General features: G+C 58.9%; 4 protein-coding genes across 7 annotated transcripts; 3 read left to right on the forward strand and 1 right to left on the reverse strand.

Annotated features, from left to right (window-relative positions):
- The first annotated feature begins 54 nt into the window (after positions 1–54).
- On the forward strand, positions 55–3321 carry RPUSD4 (RNA pseudouridine synthase D4). Its single transcript, XM_032133545.1, has 7 exons — positions 55–229; positions 1237–1402; positions 1605–1806; positions 2023–2116; positions 2208–2358; positions 2632–2729; positions 2869–3321. The coding sequence occupies exons 1-7, from the start codon at positions 71–73 to the stop codon at positions 3052–3054; spliced, it is 1056 nt and encodes a 351-aa protein (XP_031989436.1). The 5' UTR covers positions 55–70; the 3' UTR covers positions 3055–3321.
- A 93-nt stretch (positions 3322–3414) lies between these two features.
- PANX3 (pannexin 3) lies at positions 3415–7432 on the forward strand. The gene is made up of 5 exons (XM_032133541.1): positions 3415–4559; positions 5227–5369; positions 5470–5684; positions 5818–6482; positions 7303–7432. The coding sequence occupies exons 1-5, from the start codon at positions 4379–4381 to the stop codon at positions 7362–7364; spliced, it is 1266 nt and encodes a 421-aa protein (XP_031989432.1). The 5' UTR covers positions 3415–4378; the 3' UTR covers positions 7365–7432.
- A 245-nt stretch (positions 7433–7677) lies between these two features.
- On the reverse strand, positions 7678–13269 carry SIAE (sialic acid acetylesterase). 3 transcript variants are annotated; one of them, XM_032133533.1, is made up of 11 exons: positions 13234–13269; positions 13106–13203; positions 11483–11647; positions 10275–10438; positions 10053–10191; positions 9784–9967; positions 9387–9496; positions 9169–9302; positions 8803–8957; positions 8529–8724; positions 7678–8452 (listed from the first exon to the last, which is right to left on the reverse strand). In XM_032133533.1, exons 2-11 carry the CDS (start codon positions 13155–13157, stop codon positions 8171–8173), a joined length of 1581 nt encoding a protein of 526 aa, XP_031989424.1. In that variant the 5' UTR covers positions 13158–13203; positions 13234–13269; the 3' UTR covers positions 7678–8170. The 3 variants fall into 3 exon arrangements, with proteins under 3 accessions (XP_031989424.1, XP_031989423.1, XP_031989425.1); XM_032133532.1 differs by having other exon boundaries at positions 13106–13235; XM_032133534.1 differs by lacking the exon at positions 11483–11647 and having other exon boundaries at positions 13106–13235.
- A 31-nt stretch (positions 13270–13300) lies between these two features.
- Positions 13301–17724, forward strand: SPA17 (sperm autoantigenic protein 17). 2 transcript variants are annotated; one of them, XM_032133546.1, is made up of 3 exons: positions 13301–13406; positions 13752–13925; positions 14288–14583. In XM_032133546.1, exons 2-3 carry the CDS (start codon positions 13772–13774, stop codon positions 14464–14466), a joined length of 333 nt encoding a protein of 110 aa, XP_031989437.1. In that variant the 5' UTR covers positions 13301–13406; positions 13752–13771; the 3' UTR covers positions 14467–14583. The 2 variants fall into 2 exon arrangements, with proteins under 2 accessions (XP_031989437.1, XP_031989439.1); XM_032133548.1 differs by lacking the exon at positions 13301–13406 and having other exon boundaries at positions 13564–13925; positions 14288–14358; positions 14495–17724.
- Positions 17725–17777: the final 53 nt, after the last annotated feature.

The following is a 17777-nucleotide window of genomic DNA, read 5'->3' on the forward strand; positions in this document are numbered from 1 at the left end:
GGCGCTCCGTGGTGCCGCACCCGCGGCGCCGCCATTGGCCGGCACAGGGACGCGGAGAAGGAGGCAGAAGATGGCGGCGGCCGGTGGCGCGACGAGGCGCTGTTGGCGGAGCGGCGCGGGGCTGGCCCGGGCGGTGCGTGGTGTCTGCGGGAGCGGGCGGGTGACGGCGGCTCTGCGGGCGGAGGAGCTGGCGGAGCGGCTGCGGAGGAGCGAGGAGCAACAGCGAGAGGTGAGCGGAGGGCGGGCTGCTGGGCCCAGGGCCCTCGGACTACAACTCCCGGCGTGCACAGCGCGGGCGGCCATGGGGAGCGGGGTTCGCGGGTGAGAGGGATCGGGTGGGATGGGACGAGAAAAAACATCCAGTGCTACCCGCTACCATGGCCAGGGACACCTTCCCCCAGACCAGGTTGCTCCAAGCCCCGTCCAGCCTGGTCTAGGGCACTGCCAGGGATGGGGCAGCCACAGCTGCTCTGGGCACCCTGTGCCAGGGCCTCACCACCCTCACAGGGAAGAATTTATTCCAAATATCCCATCTAACTCTATCTTTTGTCGGTGTGAAGCCATTCCCCCTTATCCTGTCACTCCAGCCCCTGTCCCCAGTCCCTCTCCAGCTCTCCTGGAGCCCCCTTAGGCCCTGCAAGGGGCTCTGAGCTCTCCCTGGATCCTTCTCCTCTCCAGGTGAGCACCCCCAGCTCTCCCAGCTGGCTCCAGAGCACAGGGGCTCTGGCCCTCTGATCATCCTGGTGCCTCCTCTGGCCTGGCTCCAGCAGCTCCAGGTCCTTCCTGTGCTGGGACCCTCGAGCTGGAGGCAGCTCTGCAGGTGGGGTCTCAGCTGAGCGGGGCAGAGGGGCAGAATCCCCCCCCTCCCTGCTGCCCACGCTGGGGGCTCAGCCCAGCACAGGGGCGGTTCTGGGCCAGGGCTTGTCCAGCTCTCACCCACCAGCACCCCAAGTGCTTCTGCCAGAGCTGCTCCCCATCCCTCCATCCCCAGCCTGGATTGATCCTGGGGGTTACCCCGACCCAGGTGCAGCACCTGCCCTCGGCCTTGTTACGCCTCATGAGGTTCCCCAAGGCCACTGACTGAGCTTGTCCCAATCCCTCTGGATTCCACGCCGTCCCTCAGTCACGGAGCAGGAGCACATGGGAGGCGAGCAGGCTGCTGCAGGTCACAGTGCAGTTTGTGTGGAAGCCAGGAGCTGTTTGTCCACCACTGCTGGTGTCCTGTTGTCTCCTCAGATCCCCAAGGACCCGACGCAGCGATGGCTCCGGGAACTCGCTGCACTGAGCCAGCAGCTGCAGCAGGTTCACCCCAATGTCCTGGCCAAGATCCTTAAGCAGAGAACTCTCTACCAGAATGAGGAGATTGTGGTGATAGACAAACCCTACGGGCTGCCTGTGCATGGTGAGGGGGAGTGGGGAATGGAAATGGTTCCCTGGTGCTGACAGGGATCCTCTGTCTCTGTCCTTCCTGTGCTGGGGTTTCCCTTCCCAGGGAGGGTTCCAGGGGCTTGGTCACTGTCAGATCTCGGCCTTCCCCTCACATTTTGGGGTGATTTAGGGGGGAGTACGAGAGTTGAGACTCCTTGCTGCCCTGGGTCACACAGGTGGCCCCGGAATCAAGAACTGCATTGCTGATGTGCTGCCCATTTTGGCCAAGATGCTGGAGAACATGAAAGCTGACCCCCTCCACCTCTGCCACCGCTTGGACAAGGAGACCACGGGTGTGATGGTGCTGGCACGGAGCAAGGAGGCAGCGGAGAAGATCCGTCTGCTCTTCAAAACCCGTCAGGTGGAGAAGATCTACTGGTAGGAAAGGTTTGAGTGAAGAAGGGGCTGTGAAGGGGGTTTGAAAAAGGAGGGGACAATCCCTGGGGTGTGGGGGCTTTGTGGAAGTAGGGGGTGTTGCTTATCTTCCTCCTTCAGCACCATTTTATGAGACTGGGTCGTGAGAGAGGAGCTGGGGGCAGGGGGGGTTCCCATCCTGTGAGTGACACCCCACAGACCTCTGCTTTCCCTTTCCAGGGCAATTGTCCTGGGGGGCCCGGACCCTGTTGAGGGCACTGTGGAGATCCCCATCGTGGAAAAGGAGGTGCAGAGCCACCAGTCCCACTACAAGGTGAGTCCCGTGTTCCCTCAGCTGCCATTCTGGCCAGGCAACCCCAGCATCCCTCCTGCGTCCCCCAACTCCCCCTCTCTCCACCCTTCAGATGACGCTGGCTCCCAACTACCGCCTGCGTCTGGAGGATGGGAAGGTGATGAAAATCCGCAAGAACCGGAATGCCGAGAGCGCGGTGACTCGGTACCGCCGGCTGGCCAGCGCCTCTGCCTGCTCGCTGCTGGAGCTCCAGCCCATCACCGGTGAGTGAGGCCTGCCGGGGTGTCCCGGGGCTGGATCCACTCTCTGTGCAGTCAGCAGCAGCTCTGGAAGGGGGAACTTACCGCTAGACATGACTGGAATCCTTTTTGGAACAAAGCTCTGGGAATAAGCCCCGCTGGGGCGATGCTTTACTGCCAAGCTGTTTGCTGGCTGCCAGTGATTTTGGCGTGGCATTGTCCAGCACTGAGGGTGGTGGGTGCCGAGGCCTGGCACAGCTGGATGTCACCTTTCTCTTCTTCCCCTTTTCTCCTCAGGGGTGAAGCACCAGATCCGGGTTCACCTGGCCTATGGCTTGGGATGTCCCATCCTGGGGGATCACAAATACTCACACTGGAGCAAACTGGCACCCCAGGTAAGGCAGGTCTTGCACTGGGGAGCAGCTGGAGCTGGATACAGCCCCTTGTGTCCCCCAGCTCCTCATGGGCTGGGGATTTCAAGTCTCAGCTGAAAAGCTGCAGTTTTGAAGGGAACATTTTCCATCCTTGCTGCAGAAGCTTCCTGAGCTCACCCTGAGGAGGCTGAAGCTGGAGCAGAGCAAGGCTCGGCACCTGCCCCTGCACCTGCACGCCCACCGGCTCCACCTGCCCCTGGGCCAGCCCTTAGACTTTGTCTGCAAGCCGCCCCTCTTCTTCCAAAAAACCCTGAGGAAACTAGAGCTGGACATCCCTAAGGACTGACGAGGCAGGACTGGAACGGTGCCGTGTATCTCCGCATCTCCAGCACGTGGCAGCAGCTGTGCCCACCTTGGAGCCGGTGGTGGGGTGAAGCCTGCAGTCTCTGTGCTGGTGCTGATTCAGAGTGGGGGCCTACGCGTGCTTCTGGCCCAGGAAAGCAGCTGGACACACTGAAGAGCCTCTAGACAAACAAGGATGAGTGGAAGTTGGGCTTTGCCTGATCTGTGTTTTGAACTTGTCTCCGGGCAATAAAAGCTCCAGTTCCCTCGAGGGAAGGTGTTGTGTGTCTCTGTGCTCTGGCCAGGTGGGACTCAGTCCCTGTGTAGGTTTGACTAGACTTAGGTGCAGCCCCTTCCTGATTTTGGAGCTGTCACTTGTCTGTCCAGAGTTGTTTAGCTCAGATTTGGAGAGTCCTTTCATTGGAAAATCCATCGAAAGTGCAATTTGGCAGTGGCTCTGGGTTTTTTTTGCTCTGCTGAGAGACTGCATGGGGAGTTCCTTGGCTTGGCTGGGCTGAGCAGCTCTGAGACTGCCCCTGCTCCGTGCTGCCAGCAGCGTTGGTGTGGGTTTCTCAGCACTGTGCTGCAGGGGGAAACTGTTCTGTCCCACTGCCCCTTCAATTACCCCATCCCTTATTTCTATTTATTTGGATCTCTTGCTCTTGGGAGCTTTCTTTGGAGTCAGATTCTTCCCCCTGTGCCCTGAGAGGGAGGCAAGAGGAGGGATTGATGATCTGGGGAATTGCAGCTGATGTTCTGCCTCAAAGTTGCCTCATTTGGCATCTCCTGACCTGTCCCAGGAGCTTGGGGCTCGGCAGCAGGATGTCCTCTGGCCCCTCTGGCTGGTTTGGGTGCTGGAAAGGATTTTCTGTACCCTGCGGGCCCACCGTGTATCTGGCTGGGGCTTCTTGTTGGGGGAGGGCCCAGTACCCTGGCTCCCTGCTGAAAATAGCTGGGACCCCCGTGCCCTCGGGCCGCAGCGCCAGGAATCTGTTGGCTGATGAGAGAGGGATGTAAAACCACGGGGAGCCAGGAGCGGCTGCGGCCGGGCAGGAATGCTGCCCTGTAGGAATGTTGTCAGGGAGGAAAGCTGCCTTCCCAGCTCACTGCTGCGGCTGTTAGGGTGGGTTTTTCTGTTTCTATTTGTGAAAAGGCTTCCCCTGTAATTAGGAGGTGATTTAACGCCCTGTCTGAGCTGTCGTTCACAGCACTGGACACAGCGCTCGGGCAGTCTCTCAGCAGGGACACCTCAGCCCGGCAAAAGTCACTCCTCGAGCCAGTCACACCTCAGGCAGCCCTCATCAGCATCTCCTTTTCCTCACTTCAAAATGTCCCTCTCACACACGGCTGCTGAGTACATGCTCTCTGATGCTCTGCTCCCAGATCCCAGCAGTTCCCGAGCCAAGGGCTTGCGGCTGGAGCTGCCGAGCGATCGCCTGCTGAAGTTTGTCACCGTGGGGCTGCCCCTCTTCCTCGTCTCGCTGGCTTTCGCCCGGGAGTTCTCTGCTGGTGAGTTGTGGCTTTTCCAATGTGTTCTTCGGGTCGTGGGCAAGCACCAGTGGCGGTTTGGTTGTCGTGGCAAACCCCTCGTATTCTTGATGGTGTCGTGATCTGAAGCAGAACAGCCTGGAAGTCCTGTTTTAGGAGCTGTTCTGCCTCGTGGGTATTTATTGATGGTTTTTAATGGATCACAATTCCATTACGATGGGAGAGCCTGGGAACAGCTGTGTTAACCCCAGGAGCAGCACTAAGTCAATGCCCAGCCACAGCTGTTTGTGCCCTTTGGGTGCCACGGGCTTGTTTCTGAGGAGGAGGGTGCCGGCAGCACGGAGAGATGCGTTGATAGTGCATTGTGACCTCAGGCTAAATCTGGTCTCGGCCAACATCCAGCTGCTGTCCCTGAGGATTTGGTTTTACTCCAGCTTCTGGCTGGTCAGTCTCTAATTCCCTGCCCTGTGTACACACCACGACACACAAAGGGTTTCTGTTTGGGAAGAGATGGAAAAGTCCTTGCTAGAAACACAGCAGCTCCCAAATGACCGCGAAAAAGGCTTTTTTTAAGTCGAAGCAATGCCTGAGATGTAATTACTCTCCTGTAAGGCATTGGCTTGTGGCAGTGGAATGCTCCTCCACCCTCCATGGCTGAGGTTTCCTCTCCTCCTCCTCCTCACCCCAGGCTCCCAGATCAGCTGCTTCTCTCCCACCAACTTCACGGGGAAGCAGTCCGCCTACACCGACACGGCTTGCTGGGACTCCCTCATCCACCATGGTTTCGACGTCGAGGGACGTGCCGTCACCAAGTCCCTCTGGGCTCTCAAGGTAGGGTCAAAGTCACGTCTGGGTGCCCCTGCATCCCATCTGGATGTCCACGGCAAGAGCGACTCCACATCCTCAGTGACCGTTCATCTTCTTTGCCCAGGTCTTCCCCTACTCGCTGCTGGTGGTGGCGGTGCTGATGTACCTGCCGTACCTACTGTGGCGTTACGCCGCTGCCCCCGCCCTGCACTCCGACCTCCTCTTCATCATCGACGAGCTGGATAAATCCTACAACCGCTCCGTGCGCCTGGTGCAACACATGAAGAAGGTCCAGCAGGCCAGTGCCGAGCCGGAGCGATTCTGGGAGGAGTACGAGAGGTGAGGCCAGGCCAGGTCACCGTGACCCTTGGAGTCCCTCCATGTGGTGTTGCGGCTGCATCCAGGATGGACTGGGGTGAAATGGTGCAGTTTGGGGGTGGCTCTCACTGCCCCTGTGTTCCTCTACCCCCAGGGCCCGCCGGGAGAGGTATTTCGAGTTCCCGTTGCTGGAGCGGTACCTGAGCTGCAAGCAGCACGCCCATGCCCTGGTGTTCATCTACATCCTGCGGAACCTGCTGCTGCTCCTGTTCCTGGCTGCCACCTGCCTCTACCTGGTCTTTCTGCACCTTAACATCTTCTTCCAGGATGAGTTCAACTGCTCCATCACAACAGGGCTGCTCCAGGCAGAGCCACACATCCCCCCGCTCATCCCTTGCAAGCTGGTCTTCTTCTCCGTGTTCCAGCTCATCAGCCTCTCAGTTGGCAGCGTCTATGTCCTCCTCATCCCCGTTGTCATCTACAATGCCCTGCAGCTCTGCCAGTGGGACAAGGGGCTGCTCTCCGTCTATGAGATGCTGCCTGCCTTCGACCTGCTCAGTCGCAGGATGCTCACCTGCCCCCTCAACGACCTCAACGTCATCCTTCTCTTCCTCCGTGCCAACATCTCTGAGCTGACCTCCTTCAGCCGCCTCAATGCTGTCAGCGCCCTGAGGGAAGCCACTGCCAACAAGGAGGACATCGATACGGTCATCGACTTCATGACGCTGCTGGCTGGGCTGGAGACCACCAAGCCCAAACACCAAGCTTGCACCCCCGAGGCCGAAGGCAGTACAGCCCTCTCCAACGGTGCAGCCCTAGGTAGGCTTTTTGGGTAGAGGCAACTTCTTCCCTCTTCCCTTGGCTCCCACACCGCCAGATCCCAGCCTGGAAATGTGGCTGGACCACCCAAAATCCTTTGCCAAGACCTTAAGATGTTTGGGGCATAGTTGGGGGTCACTGTGAGGGTTGACAAATCCTGAAAGGGGTTCTGGCATCCACAATGTGATGCTACTGCGATCCAAGGTGTGGGCAGGAGTTGCTATAGGAACAGCAAGCCAAGAGATTGCTGCTTAAATCCAAGCTCTGGGCAAACTGCGGGGCTGGGAGGGTCCCTGTTTTTGGCAGCTCATCCTGCTGGGAGTGGGGTTGGGAGTTTTAAATCCTGGGAGGCTGATGCCAAGGATGCCATGCCTGCCCCCTTCTCCTGTTCACATGGCACTGGTGGGCACAGTGGGGCTGTGTGCAGAGATGGAGCTGGGTTCCAAGACAGAGCCGCGTTCCCAGGGCCTGCACTGCTCCCTCTCCCATATACTTTGGGTTTTGGGGAGCTGGATGCCTCCTTTGGGGTCTCACAGGGACCCCTGGTGCCCATGGCAAGTGGTTTGCAGGCTGTGTGAGACAGCCCGGCCCCACAGGTAGGAGCCGAGAGGCCTGGGCTTCGTTCCTGGCCCTGAACACAGAGTCTGAACTGTGGTTAAAAAAATACACAGACTGAGCTGGATTCTGCATCCTCGTTGCCGTGGCAACCCAGGGCCAGCACAGCTGGCTCCTGGGCCAGTTACCCGGTGCTGGCACAAGCCCAGATCCTAGTCTGCCGTCGCCCAGCTAATTAACTGCCTGCTCTTCCCCCCTTGTCTAGAACCAAAGCCTGGAGTGGAAACGACGGGAAAAGCCTCACGGGACTCGCTTGGATCTGCCTGACCCAGAAGCAGGCAGCAGGCAGGGATCCTGTGATCCCAGGATCCACTTTTCTGACACAGCTGTGCTGCAGCAGCGGGGCTGAACCCACCTGTGCTTCCTGCACTTGGCCTTTCCCTTCTTATGTACATTTGTCCAGCAAAAAGGGTTAAACAATCCGTGTTTTGTGCAGAACCTCTCAGGTCTCTTATTCTAAGTGCTGGGTGCCACGCTGTGCCTCTTCCACACAAATTTCCCTGCTGTTATGGCAAGAGGTGGAGAACGGAGGATTAGGAATGCTCCTCTGAAGGAAAAACCAATCCAGAAATAAAATGAGGTGGTTTATTAACTGTTTATTAAGAGAGGGTGGTGGAAGGCAGTCGCAGCCCAGCCTTAGTGTTTAGCTGTGGGTTTTTGGCAGAGCTCCTCTCTCCCTGTCTCCACCCTGCAGCTGGAAGCTGATCCCTGGATCCTGTGAGCACCCTACCCTGGGGATCAGCAGTCCGTGCCCAGAGAAATGGGGTGCCCGGGGGCCCAGGACCAGCTCCATGGGCAAGGGAGCAGCAGTGAGGGGCTCAGCTCCCACTGGTGTGTCTTGCTGCTTACATCATTTTCCATATATTTAATTTGTCCTTACATCATTTTTCATATATTTAATTGTAAATTGGCTTTTTCCCCCTCCCTCGACCCTGTAGCCTTGGCTGGAGTCCGAAGAGGAGCTGAAAAGTTGTTTAATTAATAAGGTAGTAACCAAGCCTCTTCCTGGCTTGGGAAGGGGCAGTGCCAGGAGCCTTGAGTGCTTTGCCAGAGGCCTGAGCTCACTCAACTCCCTAATTTAGGGGGAACCTGGAGGCGGGGAGGAGCAGCAGCTCCCTCCCTCCGGCAGCATTCCCTGCAGGGAGGGTGTCCAGCAGGAAGGGGGGTGCAGGCAGCCCCTGGGGGTTGTAGAGGGGGCAGGCCTGGTACTCACAGGGCCACTCGGCCCAGGCATAGCGCAGGCCCAGCACCAGCGTCCTGCAGCCACTCAGGGCCAGCGTCACCGTGCGGGACCCCACGGCCACCACCGGTGCCGGCAGCCACTGGCACGGGGATGCCTGGCTGGAGCAGCACACCTGGGGAGGGGAGAAACCCCTAACAGTGTTGCTTTCCTTTTCCCAGCTCTCTGGGGAGGATTTCCCACCCCCTCACCTCAAATGCCTGTGCATCCCTCTGACGGCAGATGAGCTCCTGGCTGTAGGTGACGTTCAGCAGCCCCCTGGTCACCTCCAGGATAGCCCGGGTGGGATACGGTCCCTGGAACACGAGGTCCTTGTCCCCGTACGCCACAGCCCTGGCACCCAGCAGCAGCCGGTGCGCCACATTCTGCTTGTCCCGGGGGTGGATACTGCCGAGGAAGAGGAGGAAGATGGGGTTGGTACCCAAAAATTCCATCCCTACACCCTCACCCCAGCCCAGGACTCACCTGCCATAGGGAGAGTGCTCATCGCCCAGATCCATGGCAACGGCCATGAAAGTGCTGGGCATCCTGGCATTGGGAACAACCCCCAGGTCGGCTGTCTGGTGCCAGCGGAGCCGGGCAAAGCTGTCGTCCGCACTCCGACGGCGGTAGGTGGACAGCTGGGAGTCACAGGGAAAATGGGGGAGTGGCTCAGCTTCCCAAAACTGGCCACTGCAGCCCCTGCATGGGATTTTCAGCACGTGGCAAAATGCGTCCATGTGTTTACAGCATCCTCTCCCTGCTGCCAACATGGAAGTGGCCTCCAGTGTGTGAAGCCCCCCTGGGTATCCCCACAGGATCGTGGGGGCCCTGCCTCTCACCCTCCCACACCTGCACAAAGCCAAAGGGCAGAAGCTGCTCCGTCTGTCCGGCTGATCCAGCGTGGAACGCCCGGCGCCAGTCAGCGATGAGTGCAGGGAAGGTGCAGTTGTACTGGTCTGTGTGCAGGAGGGTGTTGTCCTCACCTGTCCCCCAAAAAGAAGGGCTTATGAGAGCTTGGTGGGACAGCGGGGGCTGCTCCACCCCTGGGGAGAGAAATGGGGGCTCACCCTGGTACCAAGCAACACCCCGCAGGGTCATGTTGAGCAGCGGGTGGATCATGGCGTTCCAGAGCACGGAGGGCGTTTGTGGGCCAGAGAGATGCTGATGTGGGGAGGTGCTGGAAGACAAAGCTAGGCTTAAGGGGGTGCAAAGCACAAGGCAGGCTTCAAGTTAAAGCAAGCACCATGCCAAAGGGAGCTCTGAGGTCCCTCCTCTCCCTCTTTACCCACCCAGATGTGCCTTATGCTCTTGGCATGGGAGGGGATTTTATCCTAAGGGGGCATAAGGATGCACAGAGGGGGCAGTGAGGCTTCGGGAGAGGAGGTGGGGTGGGAAGGGATGAGGATATTCCCCAAAAGCAGCGTGGTACGGGGCAGGAGGTGTTTCCACAGCACCTTCTCTCACCTCCCCGTGTCCTCCGGCAGCCCACACGCCTGCAGAACCCGGCGGGAGGACCAGGCCTCGATGGGGGTCCCCCCCCAGGCCACCTCCACCAGCCCGATGGGGGAACCCAGAGCCTCATACAGGGAGCGCCCCAACAGCCAGCACACGGCCGAGAAGTAGGTGAAATTCCCGTGGCCCAGGTTTTCTACTCAAGAAACAGCAGGCTATAAAGGGAAAAAGTGGGGGAAAAGCCATTTCCAAGCTCTCTTTTGGAGGCCCATTGCACTCACCAGCCGTTGGAATGGACCAGGGCAGGTCGATCCGCTCCAGGTCCTCCAGCTCAACGTCGGAGCGGGCAGGCGCCGCAGCAAAGATACGGACGTAGGAATAACGAGATGCCATGGCGAGCTCCTGGCTGGCATTGGCCACCTGAAGAAGGGGCAGGAGCAGGCAAAGCACTTCCCTGCCTGATCCCTACCTGATCCTGCCTGATCTGTGCTGGGGGGCCTTACCTGCAGGACCGTCATTGCCATGTTGCTCTGCCCGCTGCAAAGCCACACATCTCCAAAGTAGATGTCCCGCAGGGTCACGTTCTCCAAGCCCTGCTCAGCTGTCAGTGCATAGGGACCACCCTGATCCACTGGGTCCAGGACAGTTGTCCATGTCCCAGAAGGTCCTGGAGGAAGAGGATGATTCTTATCTTCCACCACCATTATGAAGGCTTCAAGACCTTTGCCAGGATGTTGAGTGGGGAACAGGGTAAAGCTTCCCCACCACAAAGACAGGTTGGGGAAATGGATTTTGGAAGATCTCTGCCATCACAGGGACCTTCCTCCTGCAGGAATTAAGGGGTTAAAAGAGAAAATCTGGAAAACAAATGTGTGTCAGAGCAGAAGCTGCTGGGAGGAACTGGGATTACAGGAGCAGCTTGGTGTATGTGACACTGAGATGTCTCTGGTTAATTTTAGAGGCGCCGAATCGAAGCGTAAAGATATTCTGCTAGAGCTTAAGAGTGGATTTTCTGGCTGGATCCTGCAGATCTCCTGGATCGCTGCTCTCTCACAAGACACCTCCAGGCTCTTCAGGTTATGGAGGTGCCCTTGGCCAGCACTTTCACCCCCCAAAGGTGATGAGCTCCCCCCCAACTCTTCAGGCAGTGAGGTAGCTGGGATTTGAGGCGCCCCTGAGCTCTCCCAGCCCCAAGGAAGGCTCTGCTTGCACAGGCACCATCCTTTGGGGCTTAAAGATCCCACAGGATCCTCCAAGGGGTCATAGATCGAAAAAGAAGCCAGGAGTGCTCTGGAAATTCTTCAGACATGGTTTAGACAGGGAGAGAAGCTAAATTCCCCTTCTCCCCTCCACAGCCTCATCGCTCGGCTCAAGCCTGTGCAGTGCCACCCACTCCAGCAGCAGCTCGGCTCCCGCTGGGCGCCCACGGGATCCGCTGCTGGGAACCAAAGTGAGCAAAGGCTGGCGCCGGTGGGGAGGGGAATGGCTGAGCCCCCCCAGGTCTCCTGGAGAGGGAAAAGCACGAGCTGGAGATGTCACCACCACCTCTGCAGCCCCAGGGCAGCAGTGTGACAAACCTCAGGGTGCTGACAAACCTCAGGGTGGTGACAAACCCTGTCTCACCCCCCCATCAGCTCCGATTTGGGCTCAGACAAATTCTCTGGTCACCAAAACCATCGGCCTCAGTTTCTAGTGAAGGTCTGGGACTGACCTTTAACCTGTGCTGTTTTCTCCATGATGATGAGGCCACCGGCCCCTGAGAGAATCACGGTGACCACGGCCCCCAGCTCCCCGTGGCCCCACACCACAGCCCCTGACGGCTTCTTCTGCAGCACCATGTGGTCACCATAGTAGGAGGCAAAGCCGAGCCTTCCCCCTGGAATCAGCAAACAGTGCAAACATCAGCTCTGAGAGGAAAACACCCTTTCCATGGCCTCTAATCCCCTCTTAAATACAGATTATTTGAGATCCCTCTTAATTTACAGCTTTCTGGTCAGCCTTAAGGTGGTTAAAATCCCCACAGAGCTGAGGAAGAGGCAGAATTTAAAGTCCACAAGAGGGAATTTGCCTCCCAAAGCACAGGGAGCATGTTACAGCTTGTATTACATGGATTTGGATACAGACTTTGGTAAAAATTCTTCTGTTAACAGCATGGGAGTGTCTCTCCCAACCCAGCCTTGCTAATAAATGTTCTGGTGTATTTTTCCCATGGAAAAAAGTTTGTCAAGGGGTGGGATGGGAAACATTGGGTGTGCAGCATTGGCAAAGGCACCTTCTGTGGGGACAGAAGCAGAAGGCTCAGCCCTGGCACCACCAAAAGGCCCATTTTTGCAGTGTGAAAAGAAAATCATGCTTGAAAAGGGGGTCAGGAGCAACATTTGAGGGGTGATCTGAGATCCCCATTGACCAAATCAGAGCTCATGGAGCCTCATCTCCTCTGCAGCTCATCCTAGGCTGGGTTTAAGGAAGGAAAGGAAAGGAAAGGAAAGGAAAGGAACAACGTCCTCAACCCCTCAGGAGTCAGCTGCATCGCTGGTCCCACTGCCTCATGCCACGAGGCTCTGGGAGTTATATAAAAAACAAGTCGGAGGAGAAAAAAAAAATTAAAACTGAGACGCCAGGGAAGAGTGGAGGCTATAAAAAGCAGCTGGGAGGAGGGAAGGGAGAAGAAGGGAGGAGGGAAGGGAGGAGAGCCCACGAGACACCACTGAGGAGCCGCATGTGGCTCCCACCTTACGTAAAGCATCGTCCCACGGCAGCAGTGCTGGGCCAAGGGCGTTGGGGAGGGGCTGGGGGTGTGAAGGGTATCAAAGTGGGACTCAAGGGGTGCAGAGGGCATCAAACTGGGGCTCTGGGAGTGCAGAGGGCACTGAAGCAGAGCTTGGGGGTGCAAAGAGTGTGAAAGAGGGGTTGGCAGTGACAAGGGCATCAAAACTAGGCTAAGGGGGAAGCCAAAGGCATCGCGGTGGGGCTGGGAGAGCACCAAGGGCCCCAAAGTGGGGCTCAGAGTAGTGCCAATGTCATCAAAGAGGGTCTGGGGGTTCAAGGGGCATCACAGTGGGGGGTTTGTGGGGGGTGCCAAGAGGGGCACCCTAAAACGCGGGGCTGGGGAGGTGCCAATGCACGTAAGAGGCTCGGAAAGGCGCAAAGGGCACCAAATCAGGGCTTGGGGGAGCTTAGGGAATTCCACGGGCATCGGAGCCGGGCTGCTGCCATGCCAAGGGTTCTGACGGTGCCAAGCGCCCCGAAGTGGGTCTGGGGGGGTCTCGGGGCAGGCTGCAGAGGGTGCCCGCGGGGCTGGGGGGTCGGAGGTTGACCTTCCCCAGCCCTTTACCTGCCGCCGCCGGAGCCAGAGCCAGCAGCGCCAGCAGGGCCCACGCCGCCATCCGGAGGGGGACAAGGGGCTGTGAGGGCGCCGGGACCGCCGGTGCCCTCCGATACCCGCCGGTGCCCCCGGTACACCCCGGTACACCCCGGTACACCCCGGTACCCCCGGGCCTCCACCGCCCCCGCCCCGCCCCGCGGGCGGGCCCAACGCGCGGGGGCGTGGCCCGTGCACGCGCCGCCGGTGGGGGGGGGGGGCGGTTGCCAAGCGACGGCGTCCGCACCGCGGCCTGAAGCGCCGGCGCGGCCCGGTCCGGGACTGACGGGAGAGGCCGAGGGGAAAAGCCGGGAGCGCGGGGCCGAGGGTTGCGGGGCTGCGGGGGGGGGGCGGGGGGCAAGAACCGGGGGACACGGGGAGGGGACCGGGGGACACGGGGGGGAGGGGACCGGGGCCCCCTCGCTCCCGCTCTCCCCGCCCAGGCCGAGGCCGCGCGCGCGCAGCGAGGGGCGGCGGCGCGCGTGCGCGGAGGGGCAAGGAGCGTGTCGCCCCCTAGCGGCGGCTCTTCGCTCCCGCAGTCGTGGGTCTGCGGGTTCGAGTCCCGGCGGTGCCCGGTGGCACCGGGGGCTGTGAGTGATCCCGGGCTGTGCCGCTGCAGGCGGTCCGGAAGAGGTGGCCATGTCCATTGCCTCTGCCAGCATCAACATGAGGGTGCCCGCCGGCTTCCGGAACCTGCTGGAAGGGCTGGCACGGGAAGTGCTGCGGGAGCAGCCCACCGACGTGGTGGCCTTTGCAGCTCAGTACTTCCAAAAGCTGCTGGAGCAGAGAGAGGGTGAGTGGCCTTGCCCAGCACCCACCCCCACATTGCCATCTCCTGCCCCGCGCTGCATTGCCTGCCCAGCCTGCTCCGTGTGCCCATCACCAGGGCGCCAGGCCTGCCCCGCATCTCCATTGCCCCATGTGACCCCCATCTACAGCATCAGGTCTCTCCCGTCTGCCCATCACCCAGGGCATCAAACCTGCCCCCTGGGCCCATTGCCCATGGCATTGTGCCTGTCCCAAATGTCCATCACCTATGGCCATCAAGCCTTCAATTTTTGCCCATCACCCAGGATGTTGTGCCTGTCCCATGTGCCCGTAACTCGTGGCACCAGGTGCCCATTGCACGTGGCATCAAGCCTCCTCCTTCCCCAGCTGGTGCCATCGACCCGGTGGCGTGGGGAGCCATGCTGGAGGATGACCGTCTCACCTGGCCCCCTTCCCAGGTATGCTGCCCTCCGCTCCAGGCCCCTCCAGAGAATCTGAGGTGCCAGGAGCTGCACTGGGTCCCTGCTCCCACCCTGTCCCTGCCACCCTTGTGCCACATTGTCTAAATTTTCTTCTTTCCTCCGGGACCTGAAGGAGGCCAAGGACATGGAGGGGGAGCAGGCAGCACCAGGGGAAGCAGGCAGCACGCACAGCTCCGGATCACCGTGATTCTGTCCCAAAATGCGTGGAGAGGAGCCGAAGGGGAGCCCGTCCCCATAACCCTCATGAACTGGGACACCTCTCCGGAGACGCAACCGCAGCACTCGCCCCAAATCCCCCATTTCCCACTATCCAACCCCAAACCCAAAAAAACCCCCTTGGTCCTCCCCTGGCTCCTGCCCTTTTCCCGTGGGTGGATGCTGCACTTCCATCCCACCCCAGTGGTGCTGTTTTAATGAGGAATTTTATTAACGAGGTCCCCGCCGTTATTAGCACCAATCACCTGAGATTTCTCCCCGAAAAATCCTGGGTTTGGGGCTGAGCTGAGCATGGGATGATATTTTTAGCCTCTATATTTAGGCCCCTGCATCCCTGGAGGTTGGAAGAAACTTCATAACATCCCGGTGTGAAGGAATGATGTGACATTGCTCCTCTCCTACCCCGCTCCATAAGCTGAGACACCTCCATGGAATTTTGGGGTGCACGCAAGGGCCCCCCCAGTCCTATTCCTACCTGTGAAATTCATATTTTCCCACCCGGCATGGTTTCAAAATCCCCCCCAAAAAGTGGCGGGGTTTGCGTTGAAGCCGGCTGCTCTGTTTTTGGAGGGGACTGAACCCCCCCCTTTCCATGCTCACCCCGTTTTTCCCCCCTCTTTCCTGTTTTCCCTCGCCATATGTGGTGCTCGCCCACGGCACGGGGCATGACAGCGGCTCCCCTGGGAAAAACAGGAAGGAGGGATGGGGAAAAAAAAGCTGGCGGGGACCCCGTGCCGGGGCTGATGCCAACCAGCTACGCCTTGACCCCCCCCCAGCACCGCCTCGCCGGCTGCCGGCTCCTGCTTCAGCAGCCGGCAACACTGCCCGCCCAGGGCATCATTCCAGCATCCAATTCCCTTTGCTTTTAAGGATTTTTTCCTTTTTTTTGAAGGATTTTTTAACACCTCTTTGCCACCATCTCAAACCACGACGGCGGGATGTTCTCAGCGGGTCTCGCCAGCTGCACTTCCCGTTCTCCCCTTCCAAAATCTGAGTTATTTCCTTGGAATTCAAATTTTGGAGGTGCTGGAGCACCTGAAAAAGCAACGTCCAGATGAAGGGGTCCAGGGAGGAAAAATGCAGAGCCTGGAACAGGCTCAAAAGCCGCCATTAATGATTAGAAATGTTCTGGCATTTCGCGTCCCTCCTCCGCAGCCGCAGCCTGCGGGAGACGGCGGCGCTCGGCGGCTCTGCCAGGACCGGGGTGCCACGGATGGAGCAGATTTTGGGGACTAACTGAGGGACTAATCCTGATTTTGGGGCTAACTTCCCAGATTCCTGATAGATGAATCACCCCAAAAACCCTTCCCACTTAACTCGCCCAAAACACCCGGTCTTCTCTCATTGGAGCAAGGCAGTGGTGGATCTGGAGGGTCTAAAAACCAGGGAAAAGGATCTCTTCCCGTGAAAAAATCCCAGCAGAGCTGCCAAGGCTTCTCCTGGAAGCTGGAGCAGGGTTTTCTGGAGCAGAGCTATTCCCATCCCCCCCACCCTGCCGTGCTGGTGGGAAGAAGTGACGGTGGAAAAGTGGCTCCAGTCGGGAGAGCGGGCTGCCAGTGGCTGCCAGGGGAGTTTGAGGGATGCTTGAGAGCGTTTCCCAAGAGGGAATTTGGGTGCCTGGCTGCTGCTGGGGCAGGGGTGACCCCCATCAACCTCCAAGTGTGAGTGAAGCAGTTGAGGGAGGTGGCAGTGGTGGGATGTGCCTGGGATGGGGAGTGGGATGTGTGGGTATCCTGGGGTGTCAGGGGGCAAGAGGTGCCACCACCTGCACCCAGCTGGAATGGCCTTGGAGAAAGAGATGGAGCTGGGATAGGAATGGGAACAAGGATGAAGATACAGAAGGGGACAGGGCCAATGATAGGGACAGGGATGAGGGTGATGACAGGGATGGGGACAGGGAGAGAGATGGTGAGGCTGAAGCTGGGAATGGGGGCGGGGATTGGCATTGTGAGGAGGATGGGGACAAGAAATGGGTTGGGGATCGTGAGGAGGGTGGTGATAGAAATGGGGACAGGGACAATGGTGAGATGGAGAATGTGGTGGAGGTGATGGGGATGAGGTCAGGTATGGGGACAACAGTGGGGACAGTGCCCATTCCAGTGCCAGAAACAGTGATGCCAGTGGGACAGGGATGCTAACAGGCATGATGATGATGATGATGATGATGATGATGATGATGATGATGGTGGTGGTGGTGGCAAAGAGGAAGGTCAGTGCCACCAGGCCCCCAAGAAGGAGAACCCCTGTGAGCAAACTTGGCCAGGGAGAACCGGTGGGGCCTGACTGTGCAGGTGGGTCGGGGGGTGCTGGTGCCTGCCTTGGGGGGGCCACGCCGTGTTTTGGGGGCTGGCTGGAGCAGCATCGGCGCAGAGCCCACGGGCGACTTATGCTGTTGCTTAGCAACCCCCAAACCCGGATTAGAGGCGAGCGAGGCAGGCGATGGGGGGGCTGTGGGCTGCAGCCCCCTGCATTGCCCTGGGGGTCCCTCCTCTTTCCTGGGGGGCCCCGGCTCACCCTGCCAGTCCCAGCACCTCGGCGTGGTCCAGGGGCAGGAGCAGGGGCTGCAGGGAGCACCAAGGGCTGTGCAAGTGGCTGGGACTGCAGGTCTGCTTGGAGAACACCCCAAATACGGGGGTTCAGATGCTCCTGTGAGTGGGGAAGGGACCCCCAGACCCCAGAAGTGGAGCCCACTCCTCTGCTTGGAGCCTGCAGTTGGCCACATCACCCCCAGGGTTCTGCGGGTGCTCAGTGGGATGCAGTGTCCCACCATGCCCACCCTTCCTCACCGTTTTCATCCTCATCATCCTCATCCTCACCCTCCTTCAGGACCAAGTCCTAAGTGGGTCAAGAAGGTTTTTTGCCCCCCGTGCAAACCAACCCAGGGGGTAAAACCTGCCTCCAGCATCACTGTGGGTAGTGTCCCCCCCCAAAACGAACCCAGTACCCCCATTTGTTATAGCTTTGCCCCCCAAAAAACCCTCCACGCCCAGGGCAAGCCTCATCACATCTTGGCTCCCATCCTCTGCATGTGATGTTGTGTTCCACGAAACTCCGAGGCGAGCTGCCGGCTCCTTTAAGTGTTAGGAGGGAGTTGGAGGCTGCGAAATAAAATTGGAGGAGGGAAAATAAAAAAAAAAAAAAAATTAAAAAAAAAAAAAGAAAAAAAAAAGAAGAAGAGA

This window comes from Corvus moneduloides, chromosome 25 (genome assembly GCF_009650955.1).
Source record: "Corvus moneduloides isolate bCorMon1 chromosome 25, bCorMon1.pri, whole genome shotgun sequence".
Classification (NCBI taxonomy): domain Eukaryota; kingdom Metazoa; phylum Chordata; class Aves; order Passeriformes; family Corvidae; genus Corvus; species Corvus moneduloides.